Here is a 21,308-nt window from a genome sequence, read left to right on the forward strand (position 1 = left end):
TCGCAGGATCCCTCTACACATTGCTGGGACCATTCACGGTTTGCAGGTCTCAGAAAACATCAACTTGAAAAAAAAAAACAGTGCAATCAATACCGTATAGCATAGGTTTTTGCTTATACTACGTTTTGAAGGGAGATATTTTATAGTATTATATATACATTTTATTATTGCTTTGTAAAAAAAAAAAAAAAAGACATAGAGAGAGATTGCTACAATGCTTCCTCGGTTGGAAAAATGGAGGGTTGACGATAAATCTTTTGTGGTCCCAAATGGAGCCCTTCTGTTCCAGACGAAAGCCGTAAAGCAGCCTCTCCTGTTCTGCCGAAGCGGAGAATGAGCGAGCGGCAGATAAATGAGCAGGAATTAAGAGCCCGTTTTACGATGCCAGTCTGCCCCTCTCATCAGGATTTGAAGGACAAAATAGAGAGCAAAAAATACTTCTTCTCTGTCCTGCCTTCTATATCTCTTTTTTTCTCTCCTTTTATTCATTATTTTTCTCAAAGCGCAGGCCTTAGTGAGTACTTTTTTCCCCCTGACTGTATCAGTAAAAATCAAAGCACAACATCTCACTTAGATATTGAGTTTCTACAACATCTTGAAACAGATTTCCTAACCTCTGCTAGAGAATCTCGCATGGACAGTATGGCTTAGCAAAAACACATTGGCAACAATATTGATTCAATATTTATTCATACGTTCAAAAAAATCTATTTATAATTTTCTATTTTGTAAGATTGCCAGTTTTCTTCAGATCACCGGTCCTGTAGATGTACTTGAAAGTATTTGGGAAGAATACATCACTGTCTACATGAAAATGAGCTGTGCAGCCTGGTTACGTTAAATTGTAAGCTATTGATATACAGTTTTTGGTTATTTTATTGTTTTCGCTAAAATAGATTCTAGATGTGGGGTGGTAGTAACCTGGTGGGCAACCAGGCCTCTCAAGTTTAGAAGTTTGCTTGGAGTGAGATTTGTGTCGCCCAGGGGGGATCTGGGCATGCACTCAGATTGCAGGAGGGTGCCTGGACTGGGGGTGTTTCATTAATAATTTTTTTCATTAGTGTTGTTGTTGTTGTTATTAATTGCTTAGATTTGATACATTTATTTAGACTATTTGGAGAGAGAGAGGATTATACATCAGGATTAAACCTAAATATGACCAAGACTACTTGTTCTGAACAGGTGTTAACAGGCTCTACAATTTTACGGGTAAACAATTTTTTTTTTTCGGAAGATTTCTTTACATGTAGCAGAATTACGGGAAGAATTCCAGAGTGCCTTTTCATTGGTGGTTGTGATGCATTTTACTCAGATACGATACTGCTATTTTCTGACCCTTTCTTTTTTTTGATTGGATGTTAGTTGACAGGTGCCCGGACCCTGCAGAGACGCGCTTGTTTTATTAGCTAGTTTATGTTAGCCTACAAATTATTTCTTCATGTGAGAAATGCAATGCGTGACTCTTTCGTGGAAATCTGGACCAAATGGCTCTCAGGAGTGTTAAAGGTTGCTGACCCAAACCTGGTCCGTAGTTGGTGTGATTTCAGTTCCATAACAGGAAGCGCCACTAGGTGGAGCCTGGGAACATGTATACAAATTGTCTAAATGCATGTAATAGTTGGATGGTTTTTAATATATTGAAATTGTTCCTTTTCAGTTTCCACCTCTATCCATAACTCCCAAACATAAAAATGACCTTTAGCAGGTCAGCAATTGTACTGTACAAAGACAATGAACAGGGTTTTTTTGTGCAATTTTCTTATTATTTCTCCAATGCCAGAGGTGCATGAGGTGCTATCTCCCATGATGTTACATTCGCACATCCATTCCACAGCAGCTGGTTTTATATCATAATGTGCCTGGAGATGGTTTTAGTACAAAGCAGTGAAAATTCAAGGGCACAGCCTCAGGAATATTCAAGTGAAAAAGAAAATGTCAGAAAGAGGATGACATCAGCAGTAGTGATGTCAGTAAAACTGAGTAGGGAATATATTGTATTGTTTTTAGTTTGCATTTTTAAACACACTTTTGCACAGAAACCCAGATTGGTTGTGGTTGTTTTAGATCATTTAATTAGTATTTCAGTTTTAGATCTGGATTACTGTACAATGTATTTCAAGCATCAAGCATTTTGTACTTGTTTATAGTGAAGTGAAAGTCATTGTCATTGTGATACACTTGTGATACACTGCAGCACAGCACACAGTGACACAACAAAATGTGTCCTCTGCTTTTGACCCATCACCCTTGGTGAGCATTGGGCAGCCATGACAGGCACCCGGGGAGCAGTGTGTGGGGACGGTGCTTTGCTCAGTGGCACCTTGGCAGTTCAAATTTCGAACCAGCAACCTTCTGATTACGGGGCCGCTTCCTTAACCACTAGGTCCCTTATAGTTGTGTGTGTTTAATTCTTATAGGTAACATTTAGTGATGGGGTCTAGACAGTTCTTGTTAAATAAAGGTATTCACTTAATGAAAATACATATGTTATGTTATGCTATATCTTTTTCTTCAAATAGTTGAGTGTTTCAAGGTATGTGTGTATGTGTTTGTATGTATAAGTTTCCCTGTTGCTCCGAGACACACGGCTCCCTCTTGAGTGGAGACTCAGCTGCAGGCCCAGCCTCGGGTGTTTCCAGCCGAGCGCCTCCATCAGCGGCCACACTCACAGCGGCTGCCCATGACAGTGTGACCAACAGCCATTTAAATTAAATATGCCATCTCTGTGCAGCCCTCTGCTCCTCCAACTCACTAATAGGCATGGAGTCGAGTACAGAATACACGTGTTTTAAACGAGCCTCACAGAGACTGCGTGTGTAAGAATGAACTCAGCGCTCAGATTTAACTGCGTTTTAACATAGCACCTGTCACACTGAGCTAAAGTGGGTCTTCACACAGCCCTCATGGCAGTGTCAGGTACAAATAAAGTATTCCTGCTGGGATACATTTACTCTGCACTTCTTTGGGATTTGGTCTAATTTTGGCCTCCGGTTTTCTGTCCGGGGGGAACTGTGATTTTAGTGTCGGCTGTCAGTGAGAGGCCTGAGTGAGGCTGTCAGAAATACAGCAGAAGCCGTCAGCCTGAGCTCATACCAGCCATGAAAGTGTGTGTGTGTGTGTGGCCCTCATCTGGAAAATAAGGAAAGGTCGCTCAGCCATAATAAAAAGAAGAAAGGCAATTATGGTTGGATTAGGGTTTAGAGATATTTATAGATTTTTACTAATAATTTATTTACTGTTTTTTTACAGTTAATTTATCATTTATGTTTGTTTATGTATATACTGTATAATACAGCTGAGGTGAATATCATTGTTTCAAAGGGAGGTATATAAGGCACCGCGTGAGCAGTTGATGATGTGATGAATCTGGGTTACTGGGGTCAGTCCAGTCCTGCACACCCTCTGCCTGGCTGATGTGCACCCAACCCTATATCCAATTATGCATTCACAATGCATATTGGCCAAAATACAGACAATGGCCATGCAGTATTAAGATGTGTTGTGCCAGGAAAAATGGGCAATAGTAATGCTCTGAGTGACTGCACTATGTCTCTGATTTTTTTCTAGGCTTAATCACTGATTTTTGTCATGCAAATTCAGGAGGGAACATTGGATTTGATAGCTTTCCGGCCTGTAATTTGGTCATTCCGAATGAAAAACTTGGCAGCTCCTGATGGCAAAGCAATGGATTTGTACACCCCTTGTTCATTATTAGATATAGCTTTAGTATAATGGTAATAATTTAAAATAATGATCTAAAGTGCTTTTTTTCAGGTGTTTTATTATTTTTTTTAATGAATTTGTCCAGTGGCTCAGTCTATAATTTACAGTGTTTGCACACACCAAATCAGTTTCTGTTTTCCACAGCACTAATCACCAGAGGTACGACCATGTCTGCAGGTGTCTCATAAAAGCGGCTCATTTGCTCAGCCACGCCCACTCCGTTCTGCTCGCCACGATAAAAGTGCTGCCTAATTACGACTGACTTAAAACTAAAGGACTGAAGAATTGCTTTTAAACTAGAAAAACTGACCATTAAGCTAACAAGCCTTGTATGTGCATGTCAATTCAGTGCTTCCAGTCAGTGGTTATAATCATAATCACCCTCAAGCAAACCCTTTCTAGCCTTCTGGGTGAAAAGTCTATGCACTATTCAATGTTTTGCTTATTATACTGTACATTCTTCAAATATTTAAAAGATTGTGACACAGATTTTTTTTTTTTTTTTTTTTTAATGTTCTTTTTTTCTATCATTGTAAGCAGGTTTGGGATCCTGCAAAATAAAATTACGTTTTTTTTTTTTTGTTTTTTTTTTAAGTGTTGCCACATCTGGCTGCACCAGCAGTCATAAACAAGTTAAACAGATTTTTGTGTATCCGACAGTAATGAAAACAATCTTTACCGTGCTACTTCAGCCATAACTGTATGTAAATTGTAACAACCTTGCAAATGTATGATATTAGTAAAAAGATTTATTCTGGTTGAGTCGTTGTTGTAAAACAAGAGGAATGGAGGCATTTTCGCTGAGTGTTCTTATTCAGAACGTGCCTTGCAGTCTGCGCAGCTCTGCTTTCATGCAGTTCAAGACCGCATAATCGCGTGAAATCCCTTGTGAAATTTGTGCCAAATGAGTTTTATATGCTTTCAATTTAATACCCAAATAAACAGCATCTTTGTCACTTTTCTTTGCTGATGGAGTTTTTAAAAGGATTGTGAGGCTGCACGTGTGCTTTTGTGTGCGTATGCAGGCGAGTCACTGCAAATACACACTGTGTAGCAAAAGCAGATTTTTCCATTCGAATTATGAGCTAAAATTAAAATAGCACGCATGCATTGTGTGTATGTGTAATTGTAATGTTTTTTTTTCCTTCAAGTTCATTTTATTATTCATGAGTATGTAGGTTCAACACGGTCAGCAGTTTCAATGAAACGTGTGGGAAGATGAGAACAGGTCAACACAGCAATAACAACACTTGTCATGCACAGCCTGTAAAAAAGGAGTAGGATAGAACATTTTAAAATAAGATATTAAACACGGTATGAGCTGCCAGCGAAGACTATTAATAATATAAAGACATTTGGAGTGTATATTCCACAACAAGAGCCGCTGACACATGTTCTATCAGCCAACAGACGACAGCTCTAGACAGGAAGTGACCACAGTGCCTCGGAGCAGAGCTGTCATGGCAGCTCTTTAAACAGTATCCTGTCCTTTTATTCATCCTGGTGTTGCTTTGTGGCCCTGACAGAGAGAAAGCGCAGCGGAAAGGCAGCGTGTGTTTTTTTATTTATTTATTTATTTTGCTAGAATGCGGGAGGATGCCGCCCAGTAATGTGGTCCACAGGGCAGGGAGGCGGACGGTCCCTCGAGTGCAAGTAAGAGAAAGACACCGAGCAAGCGGGGAGGGGAAGGAGAGGCGGGGAGACAAGTGGCTCGAGCGCCCGGGTGTATTCTGTTTTTTTCCACAAGCAAAGCAATAAAACAAACAAAAAAAAGACACAGCAGATTCCTCTCCACTGGGGCCCGGGAAATGTTGGCGAGGGGTGTTGAGATTTGATGGCTTGTCACAATAGTCACGTCCACATCTGCATGGACACAACAGGAGGATGGGAAGGAAAAGCATTTTTATGATCCCAAATATGTAAAGGATTTCCCTCATTTGGAGTTTGGCGTAATTCACTCAAGTATCAGCAGAATTAAATTTGCATGGATTCATGCAAATCGTCTGCCGTTTTTCACACAGCATTATGCCAACTCTGACAATGAATATAACTAATCTAAATGAGACACTGTCAGTTAAAGATAGACAATGTTAAAAAAAAAAGTGAAGTGACACAGCACACGGTGCACACAGTGAAATTTGTCCTCTGCATTTAACCCATCACCCTGAGTGAGCAGTGGGCAGCCATGACAGGCACCCGGAGAGCAGTGTGTGGGGACGGTGCTTTGCTTAGTGGCACCTCATTGCCACCTTGGTGGATCGGGATTCGAACCGGCAACCTTCTGTTTACGGGTCCGCTTCCTTAACCGCTAGGCCATCACTACCCTGGATATGTTATATACACAGCCTGCTTGTGTATTTATATTTATATATACTTTTTTCTGTCAAGTTCACTTTGAAATGTTTAGTTAAAGATGAACGATGGTAGAACTATGATATAAATGAGATATTAAAAAGAGTATGAGCTCTCACTAAACTACAAGTCAATATTCATGAATGGATATCAGGACTGAAGTTGTCTTTAAAACATTATTAAACATTATTACAGCTGTTCTCATCCAATAGCAGCAGTCATAACAGCACATTAAATAAGCCCTATAAATATTGAGTTACCGTGCAAAAGGCACCAAAACGTGAAAACAAAGCCACTGTTTTCTAAGCTGCAATCATTAGTTTGCAATTTTGTTCATTCAAAAAAGAAAAAAAACACTGACAGAGTTAGGAAACGAGTTGGGAAATATCTTCACTACTCTATATTTATCCATTCCTGAAGGAATTTTACTCTTGACTGGTATGTTGCTCTGTAGTTTTCCAAAAGTTCAGTGATTATTATTGGGTTAGAAGTCCTTCGGTGCCCCTGTGGTGGGATGCGCACAGATCCTCATTTTCTAGCTAAAAGGTGAACTTGCTCCCTAAATGCAGACTTGCTGTAGTTTCTTACACTTCTGCTTTTGTCTCAAGATTTCTAGCCAATGAAAAGCTTGTGAACTGGATGATGGCACAACCAGTTCACTTCACTTAACACCACATTTCATTTCAATGTTTGCTGTGATTGGAGCGGAGCCATTGTAGCTGATACCGCTAGCTGATACTGGACAGCATGCCTTTTAACATCATTTCATTACATTTACATGAGATGACAGCTCAATTACGTTGCTTAGCAACACCTTTGTTACTTTTCCACCCAGGCAACATTCAAACTTTTCTCACTATTCTTTTTTTGGGCCTTGTCACAAGTCATTAATCAGCATTACTGGTTTAATTGTGTTATATTAGCAATAATGTGCTCAAATAATAGATTGATCCGTGAAACAGAATACCAGTATTGAGTGATATTGCATGTCCTCTCATGTATAACCAAAACATTAGAATATTACCTGAATATTAACTGTTGCATATAAAAATTTCATGAATGTTCTAAGTGTGATGTGCGCACGTTCAGCCAAATATGCCCCAAATATGCCCCTTAAACTTGCGGTTCGTGTTTATTGTTTGCGTGGCCGTGAAATATGGGTCGGCGCCTAGTGATTTCCTTCGGGTGATTTTCCACGCGAGTCGGAGAGGTAATGAAAGAGTCCATTAGCTGTCCCGAGGACTGTACTTATTTATCAATCATGCCGTAATTTATGGGATAATTATACATGATAATTAGATGGCTGTTCAATCACTGCTGAATAGATGGCACTGTTTTGTAATGAACGTCATTTGTTAATGAGCAGGAAGAATGGATGTGACTCTGGGATCGCAGCTTGTCTGCTTCTACACAAATTCCCCATCGCCATTTAACACAGACAAAAACTTTCTTTGGCCCAGAATTGAAAAGTGGAATATATTAAAGTCACCCCTAGAGTTTAGTGTCATAATTTTCTTTTTCACACTGGACGACACAGGAGGAGGATAAATGACTTTTCTTAAGTGTGAGCCCTTGAGAAATGTAAATTGACCCCCTTCTTTTTTAAAACTCTCTCTTTTTTTATATAGTCTGTTGGATGCTTTTCAACATACTTTGGCTTTAGGGTGAAGCATAAGTTGCTCCTTGTCTTTTTTTCCGCAAGATAAGTAGGGGAAAGCATGTGTAATTAAACGTAAGAGCTCGCAGCGGATGGCCACTCTGATGAATAGTCGCGTGGGATGGGGCAGGGTTAGCGGTGCTCATCAGCCATTAAGGATGCATGGCTAAACACACCACGGCAGCATTGACGATGGGCCGCAGGCTTTGCTCATGCTTGTGACCTTTCTTGGGCAACACAAGTACCTTAGCCACTAATTAGTCAACTTTTATCAAGACAGTTATGCAGTAATCTAGGTTTTTTTGACTGAGACTGTGGGCAAGATTTTTGTATAAATCACATTCATAGGTATACCTGGATAACCTGCCGCAACATACATCCTGAACTACTCTATTTCTTGACTGTGCATAGATAGAAGATTAATTTAGTTATAAAATAAATAAATTAAATAAAAAAGAGAACAAGACTAGTAAAAAGTGAGCAAACTAGAAACGCTAGCAAATATTTATGTTATGAGAACAAAAGACACAGACATCACTGGGTGTTACGTCGTGGTCTAAGTCAGGAACGTGAACAATTAGAAAGAGGGAGAGAAATGCCACAAACGTTTTACATTTACATTTACATTTAAGGCATTTGGCAGACGCCCTTATCCAGAGTGACTTACCATGTGCTTTCATGCTACCATCAGTGAAGTGATCATTTTAACAAGGTCATTTTAATAAATCGAAACAGTACATTTCCCACCTTGAAACACTAACAACGGAGATCACAGACAGCATTTCACATGACCACGGGACGTAACATTTACATTTTACATTTACAGCACTTATCAGACGCCCTTATCCAGAGCGACTTACAATCAGTAGTTACAGGGACAGTCCCGCTGTCCCAGTGTCTTGCTCAGGGACACAATGGTAGTAAGTGTGATTTGAACCTGGGTCTTCTGGTTTGTAGACCAGTGTGTTAACCACTAGGCTAATACCACACCTAACACCGGGTTGTGGCTATGGATAATGCGCCGACAGAGTATGTTTCAGCATGCGAATGTTAAGTAAAAATCAAATTAAATTGTGAGATACAGTGTATAGAGTCCAACTAAAGTGTGTTGTGCAAAGATTATGCAGTGACCAGTGTGGTGAAAGATCACAGGGCAGTGATGAGATGAACATGTTAGCATGTCCTGGTTAAGTATCCTTTATCCTGAGGATAAAAACTCCTCCTGAGACTCTCAGTCCTGGCCATGATGCTTCGGAGTCTTTTGCCTGATTTTAGATGTTGCTATTCAAATTGTGTTCTGGGTAGTTTATTTCTATTGGTAGTTAGTTTCTCTAACCATCAAGTGGTTCTTTCTTGCTTTATCTATATGTTTATGACCCAATGGCCTCTGACCTTTCAAAAACATCTGCATGGTTAGCATGTGGTATGACGCTTTGCAAAAATAGTGCCCTGGGTCTGGTCTCCTTTGTGTTTGGTATTTTCCATTTTCCAACCAATAATCCCGGCCAGATGCAGCCGTCACGAAGGTGATGGAAAGAGAAAAGATGTCATTCAGCTTCTTCACCATCTGTTCCAGTTTGCCAGTCCCACGCTCTTCCCGGCGCCGAGAGCTGGTGGAGATGTGTCACGTCAAATGCGGCCACACCATGCCACATAATGCGCCCATAGGTGGGATAATGGGATGGCAGCGAGCAATGTGAGTTATTGTTCTTACAGTAACGCCGACACCGATTACGGATTTCCCAGCAATGAGCTTTCAGCTACTTTGTCAAGCAAGAAGAGATGGATATCGTCCTTAAACCGTCACTCGGGACTTCAGACAGGCTGCTGTTGGGGTGTTGGGGGCTCCTGTGATTTACTGGACAGTTTGATTATAGTAATTGTGATTGATGCTCCTTCCTAATAATTCGGAAAATTGTATGTTGCAGTCTTGTCAAATGGATTGCCATTGCCTCCATGGATATTGTGCTGCATTGATACTTGTCTCGGGGGCAGGCAGCAGCGCGTCATGGGCTGCCCTCTCCGCTTCAGAGGAGCTTGGCTTTGTTTAGGGGGCGACATTTACTGAGCTGACAAAAGTGACTGGCATTTAGCTGCGACTCCCACACAGATTCCAGATGTAAACATGAGGGATGGATCAGGGATAGTTTAGCTGAGGGTGAGGGGTCTGGGGGGAAGAGGGGGATGTGTGTGCTGCCCTCCCTCCGGGACTCTCTGTCTGTGTTCTTGAAAGGGGGGCCTGTTTTGCGATGCAAACTCATCCTTGCGCTTGAGCCTTTATCTGCCTTTAGCCGTGAGAGTGCATACGCAAGAAGTCTCGGCTTTATGGCGCAGACAGAATGTGATGTGTGTGTGTGTGTGTGTGTTTGTATGATGTGACTTATTACCTTTCTGCTGTCATGCAATGATCAAGGGCATGTAGGACAAAGTAGAGAGATTAAATTGAGATTTTTGAAGCACGATTCATTTAAGTCTGTATCAGGAAGGGATTTAATTCCCATGTGACCAGTGCGTAAATTAGACCAGTTTATAAAACCCCGTTCCCCTTTTTCACAGCAGCCTGAGGCCAGTGCCTCCATTCTATTGGCCTTTTAAGGGTTTAAAGAAAATAACCGTGGTGAAACGTATCACAAAATGCATCAGGACAGGTGATCACTGCCACTCTATCCAATGCTTACCATTCCACACCACGTCAATGAAGATATTTCACTAGACGCCATCTCTTCTAATAGCATTCTAATAATCCAATCAGGTAGCATTTTCATCATTGCTTCTCATGAGCTTTCACTGGCCACTCTGCAAAAAATTTAAACATCTCCTGATCATGCATTAGATTATGTGTACTGTATGTCTAATTGCCACTTTGGGGGATATTTTGTAGGTGATAATAATCACCAATCAGAATTCCTCCATTAAAGTGCTGATTATCTATCTGATTTTTTTGTCCACTCAAAAGCAAAGAAAAGGAGTTAAAAAGTAGAAGCTTTGGCAGAAATAGACACTTCACTAAACTTTTGCACATGTTGTGTATCGACAGTTTGGGAGGGTTAAAATGGTGTTAAAACAATGACACACCACAATAGTGGCTGATAAACATAGATACAGATAACTATAAAACTTGATTGGTTTTATCTGTTTGTTTCTGGAAATCCTGAAATGATCTTATTACTTAAAGTTAACTTTAACATTTCTTGAAATATTGCATACATTGCTTATTTTAAACATCACACTCTCTGACTGGTAGCATACCAGTACATACAAATACCTTTTTAAAGTAGCAGAACTCAGCCATTTATAATGTAATTCTGTTTTATTGAGTTATTCTCTCTGAGAACAGTCAGTTATTTTTTTATTCATATTTCAATACACTGTCGTGTATTGAATAAGTGAGAATTGAGACTTTTGTTGTGGGCCAAATAAATCGTGATTCCCATTCGATAAACAATTGTGCATGCTTATATGGGGGGAGCTGAAATATGAAACGGCAGAAGAGAAAAGATTCGGATTCAGAGTGTGTGCTGCTTTGACCGAATATCAACTGGCCTGGCCTGGCCTTGTGATCCAGCTTAGTTTGTTGCATTTGCTGTAAGAGAAAGCCGTCCCGAGGGTCCGACACATCTCCGGGGAGCTGAGGCCGACAGAAACCGAGACCAACTGTAATTCATTATGTGCTGGATACCTACAAACTGTTGAGTGTGTCTGTGTGGAATTCAACGTCTTCTTCTTTCATGGATGAAACGAGATCTGTCTTAGGCGAAATGCAGATCTGAGTACAAACAATTAGCTCAAGACGTACGCTTTATTAACGTCAACCGCGATGACAGGGCCAGGATATTAATGAAAGGACGGGGCGTGATGATGGAAAATGTCAGGGGCGCGGGCGCACAGGGCGCGGGCATTTTCATTCCCAAATGTCTCTGATTGGCACAGAGGGCAGAGCCGTATTCAACACGCTTAATATTCCACCAGGATGTTGCAAGGGCTTTGATGAGGCCTGAGACGTCTGCGGAGCTTTGATGGAGAGCACTGGTCTACGCCGAGTAACCTTGGCTCCGCTGATTAAATTATCTCAGCAGAAGGATGCCGCTACATGCCATGTTTCCCGATGGCTTCTCGGGGGCTGTGTCATCGTTGCTTAGAGGGCACGGCCAAGTTGCCCAGATATATCATCCGTTGCCAAGCATTTCTGTTTCACCTACGCACTACCTTCAGAGGTCAATAAACCAAATGTTAAGAGGTTACATTAAGATGTTAACAGTTTTGTTCACTTTCATTTTCTGCAATCCTGAAATGCTGAATAATGAAGAGAAACTGTCTGTGGTTAACGATCAACATAAACCATCTAGCAGAGAGCTCCACTAATTAAAGTCCAGATCATCCTGCTTTGTGACACAGTAGAAGACGTTTCTGAAACACCTTACTATTTTATGTACAGATCTAGACTAGTGGTCAACAGGTGAGGTGAGGGCAGTGGTGGCCGAAGGGTTGCGGGTTCAAATCCCGAACCACCAAGGTGCCACTGAGGTGCCACTGAGCAAAGCACCATCCCCACACACTGCTCACCAAGGGTGATGCATTTCGTAGTGTCACAGTGTGCTCTGCTGCAGTGGTTCACAATGACAAAAACAATCACTTTCACTTTCAATCAGATCTTCAATATCGACTGAAATGAAAACATTTTTTTGAAAGGAGAATACAGAACATTCTTCTGTGAGAATGAGGAAGAAACAGTTCTATGTTCAAGAAACATTGTTTGGAAGAAGAAACAGTTCTATGTTAAAGCTGATTCCTTTTTGATGTGAATTGTGCTCAAGGGTTTGTGTGCTATTGTCCACATAACTTCCATCCATTGACTTGTCTGAAGGTCATTATTTATTACGAAAGCCATTATTTAAAAGAATCATAATTAGTTCACAGAACATAATTAGCAAGCTGTTTAAAGGAACCTTTCTGTAGTGCAGATTTTTTGTGCTTTTGTGAATACTTGTAAAGAAACTTTTTTCAAAGTAAAACTTTGTTGATTTTTCCCTCCCATAATCACATTCCTATTGATCCAGAGAGAAGGCTCTCCCAGATCATTTATTTCCTTATAATTGCATGAATCATGTCATATGTTGAGCGCATTCCAGACAGCCTAGAAGTGTCTGATGTGGACGCACAGCATTTGGTCAATAGCCTGCCATTGACTGAAGCGAAAGCATGCATGGGTAATTAGAGCATAACCTTTCACTTAATCCATATTTCATCAGTTTCACTGATCACAATTCATTACAAAATCTTAAAGTCTTTTATGTTTCCATTGATTTTCAAACCGTGTATAGTACTGTAACTCCTGTTGATGAATAGTTTTTTTTTCTTTTCACACTTAAATATCTTATATATGCTGTATTAATATACACTTACATGTCATTCTGCACAGAGAAATCAGATTTTATTGAAGTGATTCTTTAAGGCTCTTCTACGAGCTTCTGCCATTGTACTAGTGAATGGTAATGAGGTTTGAACCTTATTTCTGGAGCACATGCTCTTTTAAATAACTATGGCCAGGATTTACAAAAGATGTGCAGTGAGAAGTTGGAACAATCGTGATTCAAAGGTCCCTGTGGGCAGCACAGCCAACATAGTTAAATTGAAGTTTGTGTTGATACTGAAAAGTTTTTTTTTACCACTTGTAGTCTTTATTTCAATTTGCCCAGTGATTTACCTTGTGAAGAAATGAAACATCTACCTGTATTGTTTTTGTCAGATTATATCCTCCTCTCAAAGTCCTTGCAGATAGATGGCTTTGTTGCTGAGGTTTTGTTTGTTTGTTTGTTTTTTGTTATTGACACTTTCTTTCTGTTTCTTGCAGCACTGAGAGATAACCGGATCGAACTGGTTCGGGCCTCGTGGCAGGAGCTCACCATCAGCATCAGTGAGGTCACCCTATCAGATGAAGGCCAGTACACCTGCTCCCTGTTCACCATGCCTGTCAAGACGGCCAAGGCCTTCCTCACTGTGCTCGGTCAGTACATCACTCTTCTGCATTCCCTTCACTTTTTTGAATCTTCCCCTTAACAATAATATCATTATTATACATTGTTATAATAATAATAATAATATAAATGTTTAGTAAATATTATTAGTAATAACTATGAAAAAGTGTCACTTGACAAATAAAGAGAATGTTGGAGAGGGAGTTCTAGTGGGATGGAAAGCCTTTCATCCTAGGTCTCTGATTGGTGATCGATAACCGGATTTTACTCAATAAATGAGACAGGACTATCATGGATGCCTGTCTTATCTGGGGTTTAATTTTAATTAAGCTGGCTTGACGACCTTTGTCAATAAACACTCTGCGGTGTTGAGAAGAAAAGTTTAATTAGTCCCGTCTAGTCCCTCACTTCAGACAGAAAAAAGTAAAAACTGGCAAGTCCCCATAGTTTTCCTCTTTTTTTTTTTTATCGTAAATCAGCCCACAAATATTGGTTAATTCCACATTTCTAAGGTAATTAGATGCCCAATTAGTTTATCTAATTTTAATGACTCAACGAAGCCCTTTTAGGCCATTAGTGAGCAGTGTATGTCAACAAGCCTCCGGAACATTAAAGTGTGTTCATTTTGGCTATGCATATAATTAAATTGCAACGTAATGTTTAATGATGTGGAAAGAAAAGCTTTAATTAATATGTGCACACCATAATCCGCCGTGTGTCAAATTCCTTGTCATGTTGCGTGCAGTTTGTGTGCATGTTTTGCTCTTAACATATTGTGCTTAGTTCCTATTACCTGAAGTGGTTGATGTAGTGACGGGGTTGTGCTGTGAAGGGGTTTATGTTGTCTGATTTTTTTTTATGTCGGGTACTTTTGTTATCATTCTTTAAATTTGTTACCGTTTGGTCTTATCTTAAATGACATAATCGATGATTTTAATCGATGAGTTGTCACATGGTGTAAGTACCATTGTATTTATTTGAGAAATTGATATGGGGGATGTTTTAGAAGAGCTATGTAAGATGAATTGCATTGGGAGTGTTCGTAAATGTCAGAATGCCAGCTTGTGGTAAAACGCTGATAATCTATCCGCATGTTTGGTCCTGAGGTGAGCAGAAGAGGAAGGGAAGAGACTTGACCTTGTGCTACACTTGTTTAAGTAGTCCAGAATGAGGAAGTAGGTTGCGTGAGAGCTGTCAGTAATCACTATGGGCTACTTCTGTGTAAAAAAAAGAACAGATTATTCTTTTTTCTGTGTGCAAGTAAACAGTTACTTTAAAAGCTATATGCAACTAGAAGGTGATCCTTTCTTGTTCTATTTGAATCCTGATGACATCCGGAAAAGTATATTATACTCCCTGTATTATACTCCCTGTAGCACAGTGAAAGTCAGGCCCTTCACAAACTATTTTGTAATCATTATTGTGCTTGTAGTCAATTGAGTACTACTTTAATAAGCAGTGTAAGGAATAAATGAATAAATGTAACGGGTCATATTTCACATTTGCAAAGAGTCAGATCGTGCAATTTGGAGCAGATATATTGTGTGTTTTGACTGATGATTCAAATATCCAACGTGCTTGCTTGGTCTAACAGAGTTATGTTACATGCTGTAGTGCACGAATCAAATACTTCATCAGACTCTAAGACTCATAATTAATCACAGAGTGCACGTCATTAATTCAATGCCCCATCAAGGAAGAAAAGGGCTTTGTAATCAGTCAGGCCGCTATCTGACTACAATCACACATTAAATGAGTAATTGCGTCAGTGACTTGTGCATTATCAGAGACGGCGGCAGTGCCATTCTGTGTGTAGGGAAATAGCCAGCATTTACAGGAAAGTGTATGCGGAAGCCAGCTAAAACGGCATGTCCAATAAATCAATTGGCTAAGCTGATCCTCAAACACGGACTTAAACACTGAAATATCAAGAATAACCAGCAATTGACTATTCGCCCAGAGTTAGTCTTGTGGTAATATTGTAATAGTAAAAGTAATATGCAACTAACGAGGGCGTCCCCAGAATTATTCACTATTACTAGTAAAAGATCTTTATTAAGAGCAGATGTGATCTTTTCCAGTGCAGGAAAATGCTGTACCCATTCACGTATAATCATGATGGTAGGACGGTCTTTTACCTTTAACTTATTATCAGGTTAGGTAAAAAATGAGCAGGATGATGTAACTGGAGACTTTGTGTATTTGTGTTTGTGTTTGATGCAAACTCTTGCTTAAGGCTGACAGAGGAGATGCAACGAATCAGAATGCAGTTATCAGCAGTGTGCAAGAACAGCGATATAACGCTGGATATCGAGATGCTTAACGTGGGTGATTCTCCTTCTCTTTTGTGCTGTTTCTGTCACATTGTTGCTGAGCAGCGGGTTGTGGTTGTCGGTGCAGTTCAGCTGGTTTCACTTGTGTCCGTTTCTGCTCGGGTCTTGCATTGGGTTGCTGCTGTGTACCACGCCCCGTGTTACGAAGTCGTGCAGTGCATGACAAGTTGTGTCAAAGTTGAGCCGCAGACTTCTGAGCTGCGAAGTCCGAGCGGAGGTGGGTTGAATCCAGGAGCGGATCGGGAGACAGAATCTTCCATCAGGAAGGGAGAGCGGCGTCGCAACCCGGTTTGGACCCGGTTTGGTACAATTACCGCTTTTTTAATCGCGTCGCCAAAATAGAATTGTTTGTTACAGAGGTTGTATCTGTGTGAGTGTTTCATATGTGTGTGTGTGTGTGTGTACGTCCATTTCACCTGTATCTGTGTGAGTGTTTCATATGTGTGTGTGTGCGTCCATTTCACCTGTATCTGTGTGAGTGTTTAATATGTGTGTGTGTGTGTGTGTGTGTGTGTACGTCCATTTCACCTGTATCTGTGTGAGCATTTCATATGTGTGTGTGCGAGTTTTCAGTAGTAGTAGTAGAAATGCATGTGAATGTGTTTCATATGTGAATGTGTGTGTGTGTTTCACATGTATTTGTGTAATAAAAGTCTGAAATATTTCCTAAACGGCCCCACATAGATTTGTACAGGCATAAAATACATGTTACATTCCAATAAAAACATGATAAATGAATGAGGAAATGTAGTTCAGGCCTGATTAATTTTTTAATGAGTCTGTGACAGAATCCCATGAAATAATATCCTTCTGTACAATTCCAGTGTGAAAAGATGCACAGAGGTATACTGGCTTTGGTGCCAACCTTGTCAGTGAACCTTGGGTCCCTTAGAGTTGTTTGGGAAAGGTCACCCCTGGCCAGAATGTCATTGAGGTGAGGTCCTTAATTGCTCTGGATCTCTGTTGGAGAGGGGGGATTTGGTTTTATGAATGAAGAATGCATTAAGTTTCATCCAGCAGAGTTGGATGAGCTGTGCAGGCTTGTGATCAGATTGATCCAGCCTGCTTGTCCCCTACATGTGTGTTCTCAGATTGTTGTACCATTATGTCAGGAATACATTTTTATATGCACAATTCAGTTAAACATTTCAATGTGTCGTTCATTTCATTTCAAAATTAACAACTTGTGCTCCGCAATTTTCTAGAAATTTCTTTTATATCTTTATAAGGTAATGCACACGAGACCTTCATGGAGAAATGATCATGCGCCATTCCCTGTAGTACAAAAGTGAAAACTGGGTCTGATATAGAACTTATCTTTCTTCTTTAGCCCCTTTCTCCCCCGCTTTGATCAAATTCTGTCTCATTTTATGCTGATGGTGGTCTTCCGGCTTAGTTGTGTTGTATCAATCTTTTTGGCCTCAGCGTGCTGTCAAGGGAGAACAGAGGGTGAGGAACGTCGGAGAATATATAAATCAAATAAGTTTTTTTTTTTGCTGTCAGAGAATCCTTCTATTTTCAGGGGGGAAGCGTTTTATTATCAGTATGCGCTTGTGCCCTTAAAACGCATCAGCAATTTGACTGTACCGCCGACAGGCTTGGGGGTCTAAATGTGTATTAACCTCTGTGCCATGCAATATTCCGAGATGAACAGGTGGATTTAAACAGACGATATCACAGGCAGCCTGCAGACAAAAGAACTTGCTCACTTACAGAAGGAAGGAGGGGGGAAAAACTTTCTAGAGATCTTTTCTTTTCATGTTGCTTCTTTGAATAAGCCATGCAGTCAAACAAGAAGGAACTTCTTAACAGCGGCACTCTGAGAACTTTGAGAAGTTTCAAAATAATGTGTAGCCAAGGTAACAGCATGTAGCTGTAGGTGACAGTAGTCCTACGGTGACCCATGGGGGATGCAGAGGCAGTTCATTAAAGCAATAATTAGAGTGACTTAATCATGATTAAGGTCACAATGACCCCTTAATTGCGATAAAAGCACTACTGATCACACCGCTGATCACTCATGATTCCAAGTAATGTAATGCTCATATTAAACAGGTGTGAAGACTGTGTGATTAAAGACATTCATATCAAATCACTAATTGAATTTATTGTGAATCTACATGTTCAGTTTACCTATGCCAAGTAAACTGGTTCATTTACAGGCCTCTGTTGCCTAGCAACATCAGCAAGAGGAACATAAAAGCACCCCACGGTGTATTAATATACAGCATCATTCGTGTGATGTGTGGTCATCCTCAGGAATCCTCTCAGCCAATCAGAATGCAGGGAATCAACTATGTTATAATGAGTATTTTAGCATAAACCCTGCCCCAGTTTAAGTGTAACTGTATTCAAGGTTCTTAGACAAAATGGCAAAAATTCAAGGACCTCAAAGTGGGGACACTAAAGGCTTCATTTATTATTAATTTAATGACATTGAGGTGTACAAACTCTTTTTAAGCATTGAGTTTTCAGACAGCAGATAGTTGAAAAGCACAAAAAAATAATTACACACAAAAGCACTGATGTGTTTCATTACATTACTGTCTTAACATATTTATTTTTACATTTTCATGTTGTGAGCAACCAATGAATGTTGAAAGCCTTTAGATTCAACTGCAACACAGTTGTAGGTGTTTCAGTCCATTATCTGCTGTCTGATTGCAGGAGTCCCTGAGAAACCGGAGATTAACGGCCTGACAAACCCAGCCATGGAGGGCGACCAGATCACTCTGACCTGCATGACGTCTGGCAGCAAGCCCGCTGCTGACATCCGGTGGTTCAGAAATGGAAAGGAGATCAAAGGCGGTAAGCGCCAGTGCTATTTTGCGTGTGCATTCATTGCTTATGCACTGTGAAGTTGCCTTCCTATGCAGCTTACAGAGCTGCAAACAGCTTGGGTTTCTCCTAAATGCGGGCATGCAGTGGCTTGGCCAAAAAGAAGCTTCCGGTTTGGTTATTTTTTTTGGTTTTTAACCATCTCCCCCAGTCCTGTTTGACAGATTATCTGTTCTGTTGAGAAGTGGGGAGAAAGTGTAAAACACGGCGGCGAGGTTTTTTAATTCCACCCTTGTCCCCTGCATACCAAGCAGGATCCAGTTGATTGCCTTTGTTGAATGCTGCGCAGCCCCGTCCCAAAATACAGCTGTTCTAATTAGGGACGAGACGGCGGGGCTCCTGCTGGGTGATTATTGCGACGCCCACGGACGGCGGAGGCTGAGGGGAAGACGAAGCTGTGCGCCAAGCAGGCCGGGGAATTGAGCCAGAGGCCTCAAACTGACTTTCACACCTTCTTCCCAGCCACCACTGCCACTTTCACCACTCGCACGGCGACGTTCATTTAGCTGCCGTGCTGATGTCGAACGTGGCGTAGGAATGCCGAGATTGGATAAATCCGCATCGGAGTCCTCCTCAGCACCAGCTTGTGTCGCCGTTGCAACTAATCTCAAGCTGTTTTGTATTGTGGATTAGGCTGTCAGACGTAAGTAATGCACACGTGGGTAAACAGATCAATAAGCAAGTGCGGTAGTCATGGTGTTCCAGGAACAGTCACATTTTCAGGTAAAAAAGAAACAAACTTCTTTGCTTTTTGCTTTTCTACACATTCTATCACTGAAGAAAATAACATTTCAGGACAGCAAAACACTACTGTAAGGTTATCTCGTCCAGCACTTTCGCCGATTATTTCGTATCTTTACTGGTGACAAAAGACTTGAAGTCCCAGTTTGTCCAGAGCTCTGTTTCCTCCCCGGTCGTTATTGGACAAATTTTAATTAAAAGACGTTATCGGCCACCGTCTGAAGAACGGCGACATTTTACGTTTGCCTGCCTCTTGCGGATTATCAAGGATATAGTTAATTGACCTTTTCTTAAATTAGATTTAATAGATTGGTGACGCACAGGGAGATCAGAATCCCATAGAAATATCATTTACCTGGAGTCAAGAGTTTAGCAAGATGTTGCCCAATCCTGACCTCTCATCAGCCCCGGCTTTACTGATAAGGTTTATTCAATTACCCCACGAGATTGTTTGCTTAAGATGGAAGATAAACGTTCAGTTAATGCAGATCATTCTGTTTCTGAAAATAGTTGTTTGTTGGATTAACTCGAAGGATGGTGCAGAATTTCAACTTTGTATCAATTCAAGTTGTTGCATAATTCCTGTCCATTATGTCTTGCCATCCATCCCATTCTCTGCCAAAATCTCAGAAGCACACCCGCTTCGTGGAATTTCACATATGGTAAAGATGTTCGAATTAACTGGTCGGGTTGACTATGAGAGATGCTTGCAATGTTATGTCTGTCCAAAACTGTCTAACTACTTGTCCAGTTTATACTTAACACACAGGAAGAGTTTGAATGAAAATATAAATACAATGTGTGTCCTTGGGAAAATAACCTGGCACTCTATAGCACTGACTTTGGTGTACCAAGTTGTTCTTGTCTCATTATAAGAGGTACTTTTTGCCACTCGCCTACGAACCAGAAGACCACAAAGTCTACAACCCCCACTTATTACCATTATATCCCTGAGCAAGACACTTAACAAGACACCGTAACAGCTTATTTTAAGTCACTCTGGATAAGGACGTCTGCTGAATGCCATAAATGTAAATATTCCGTTTTCATCCCAGGCAGTGCTGGTGGCAGAAATTGAATAAGCTTTTGCGAACGGGCTTGACATAACCTCCGTCTTCACCCTGTCTCCTCACCTGGCACGGCACCACAGCTTAAATTGCCCCGTTGTCTCGCTGCCAAGTCGCGGCGCACTGTTAGTTACACAGACACTTTATAAATAAGGCGGCGGCTGGGCTTCGGCTCTGATTGTCTAAGACATTACTTTTCACAGATTACTGTCTGCCTCCAATAATCAGGCATCATTCAGAGCACACCAGGCTGTTCACAGATCAGCAGCAGAGGAGCCCAGCGGACTGCTGAGGCTTGCGAGTGCCAAAAGTGTGTAATGAAACGAAGGCAGAGTGTTTAAGCAGCAAGACAGGCTGACTTGTAATTAAATAAAATGCCCTCCGTTTGCAAACTATTTCTTAATTAAGTAGCGTGCAAGTATTTTGGGGGGCATTTGAGTTGACAAAGTTGTAGAAAAGCACATCGCTCCGCGGTGCACACCGCACAGTGAGGGCTTCAGTCTTGCTGTTGAAGTATGGCGTCCCGGTGGATATTGCGGGGTGTCAGCCACAGCCGTTTCCTTTAAGAATGGCTTGTTTTATTAAGAGAGAGTGTGTCAGGCAGGAGGTGATTGATGCGTTC

The 21,308-nt window shown here is 40.9% G+C and overlaps 1 protein-coding gene across 4 annotated transcripts in view; it reads left to right on the forward strand.

Annotated features, from left to right (window-relative positions):
- cadm2a (cell adhesion molecule 2a) overlaps positions 1 to 21,308 on the forward strand; it is a 301,114-nt gene that overhangs the window by 232,789 nt on the left and 47,017 nt on the right. For all 4 annotated transcript variants that reach the window (XM_028984402.1, XM_028984403.1, XM_028984405.1 and 1 more), the window contains 2 exons: positions 13,584 to 13,736; positions 18,708 to 18,848. In XM_028984402.1, the coding sequence (XP_028840235.1) occupies positions 13,584 to 13,736; positions 18,708 to 18,848 (294 nt within the window). The remainder of the gene's footprint in view (positions 1 to 13,583; positions 13,737 to 18,707; positions 18,849 to 21,308) is intronic.

The sequence above is a fragment of the Denticeps clupeoides genome, chromosome 6 (genome assembly GCF_900700375.1).
Source record: "Denticeps clupeoides chromosome 6, fDenClu1.1, whole genome shotgun sequence".
NCBI classification, from domain to species: domain Eukaryota; kingdom Metazoa; phylum Chordata; class Actinopteri; order Clupeiformes; family Denticipitidae; genus Denticeps; species Denticeps clupeoides.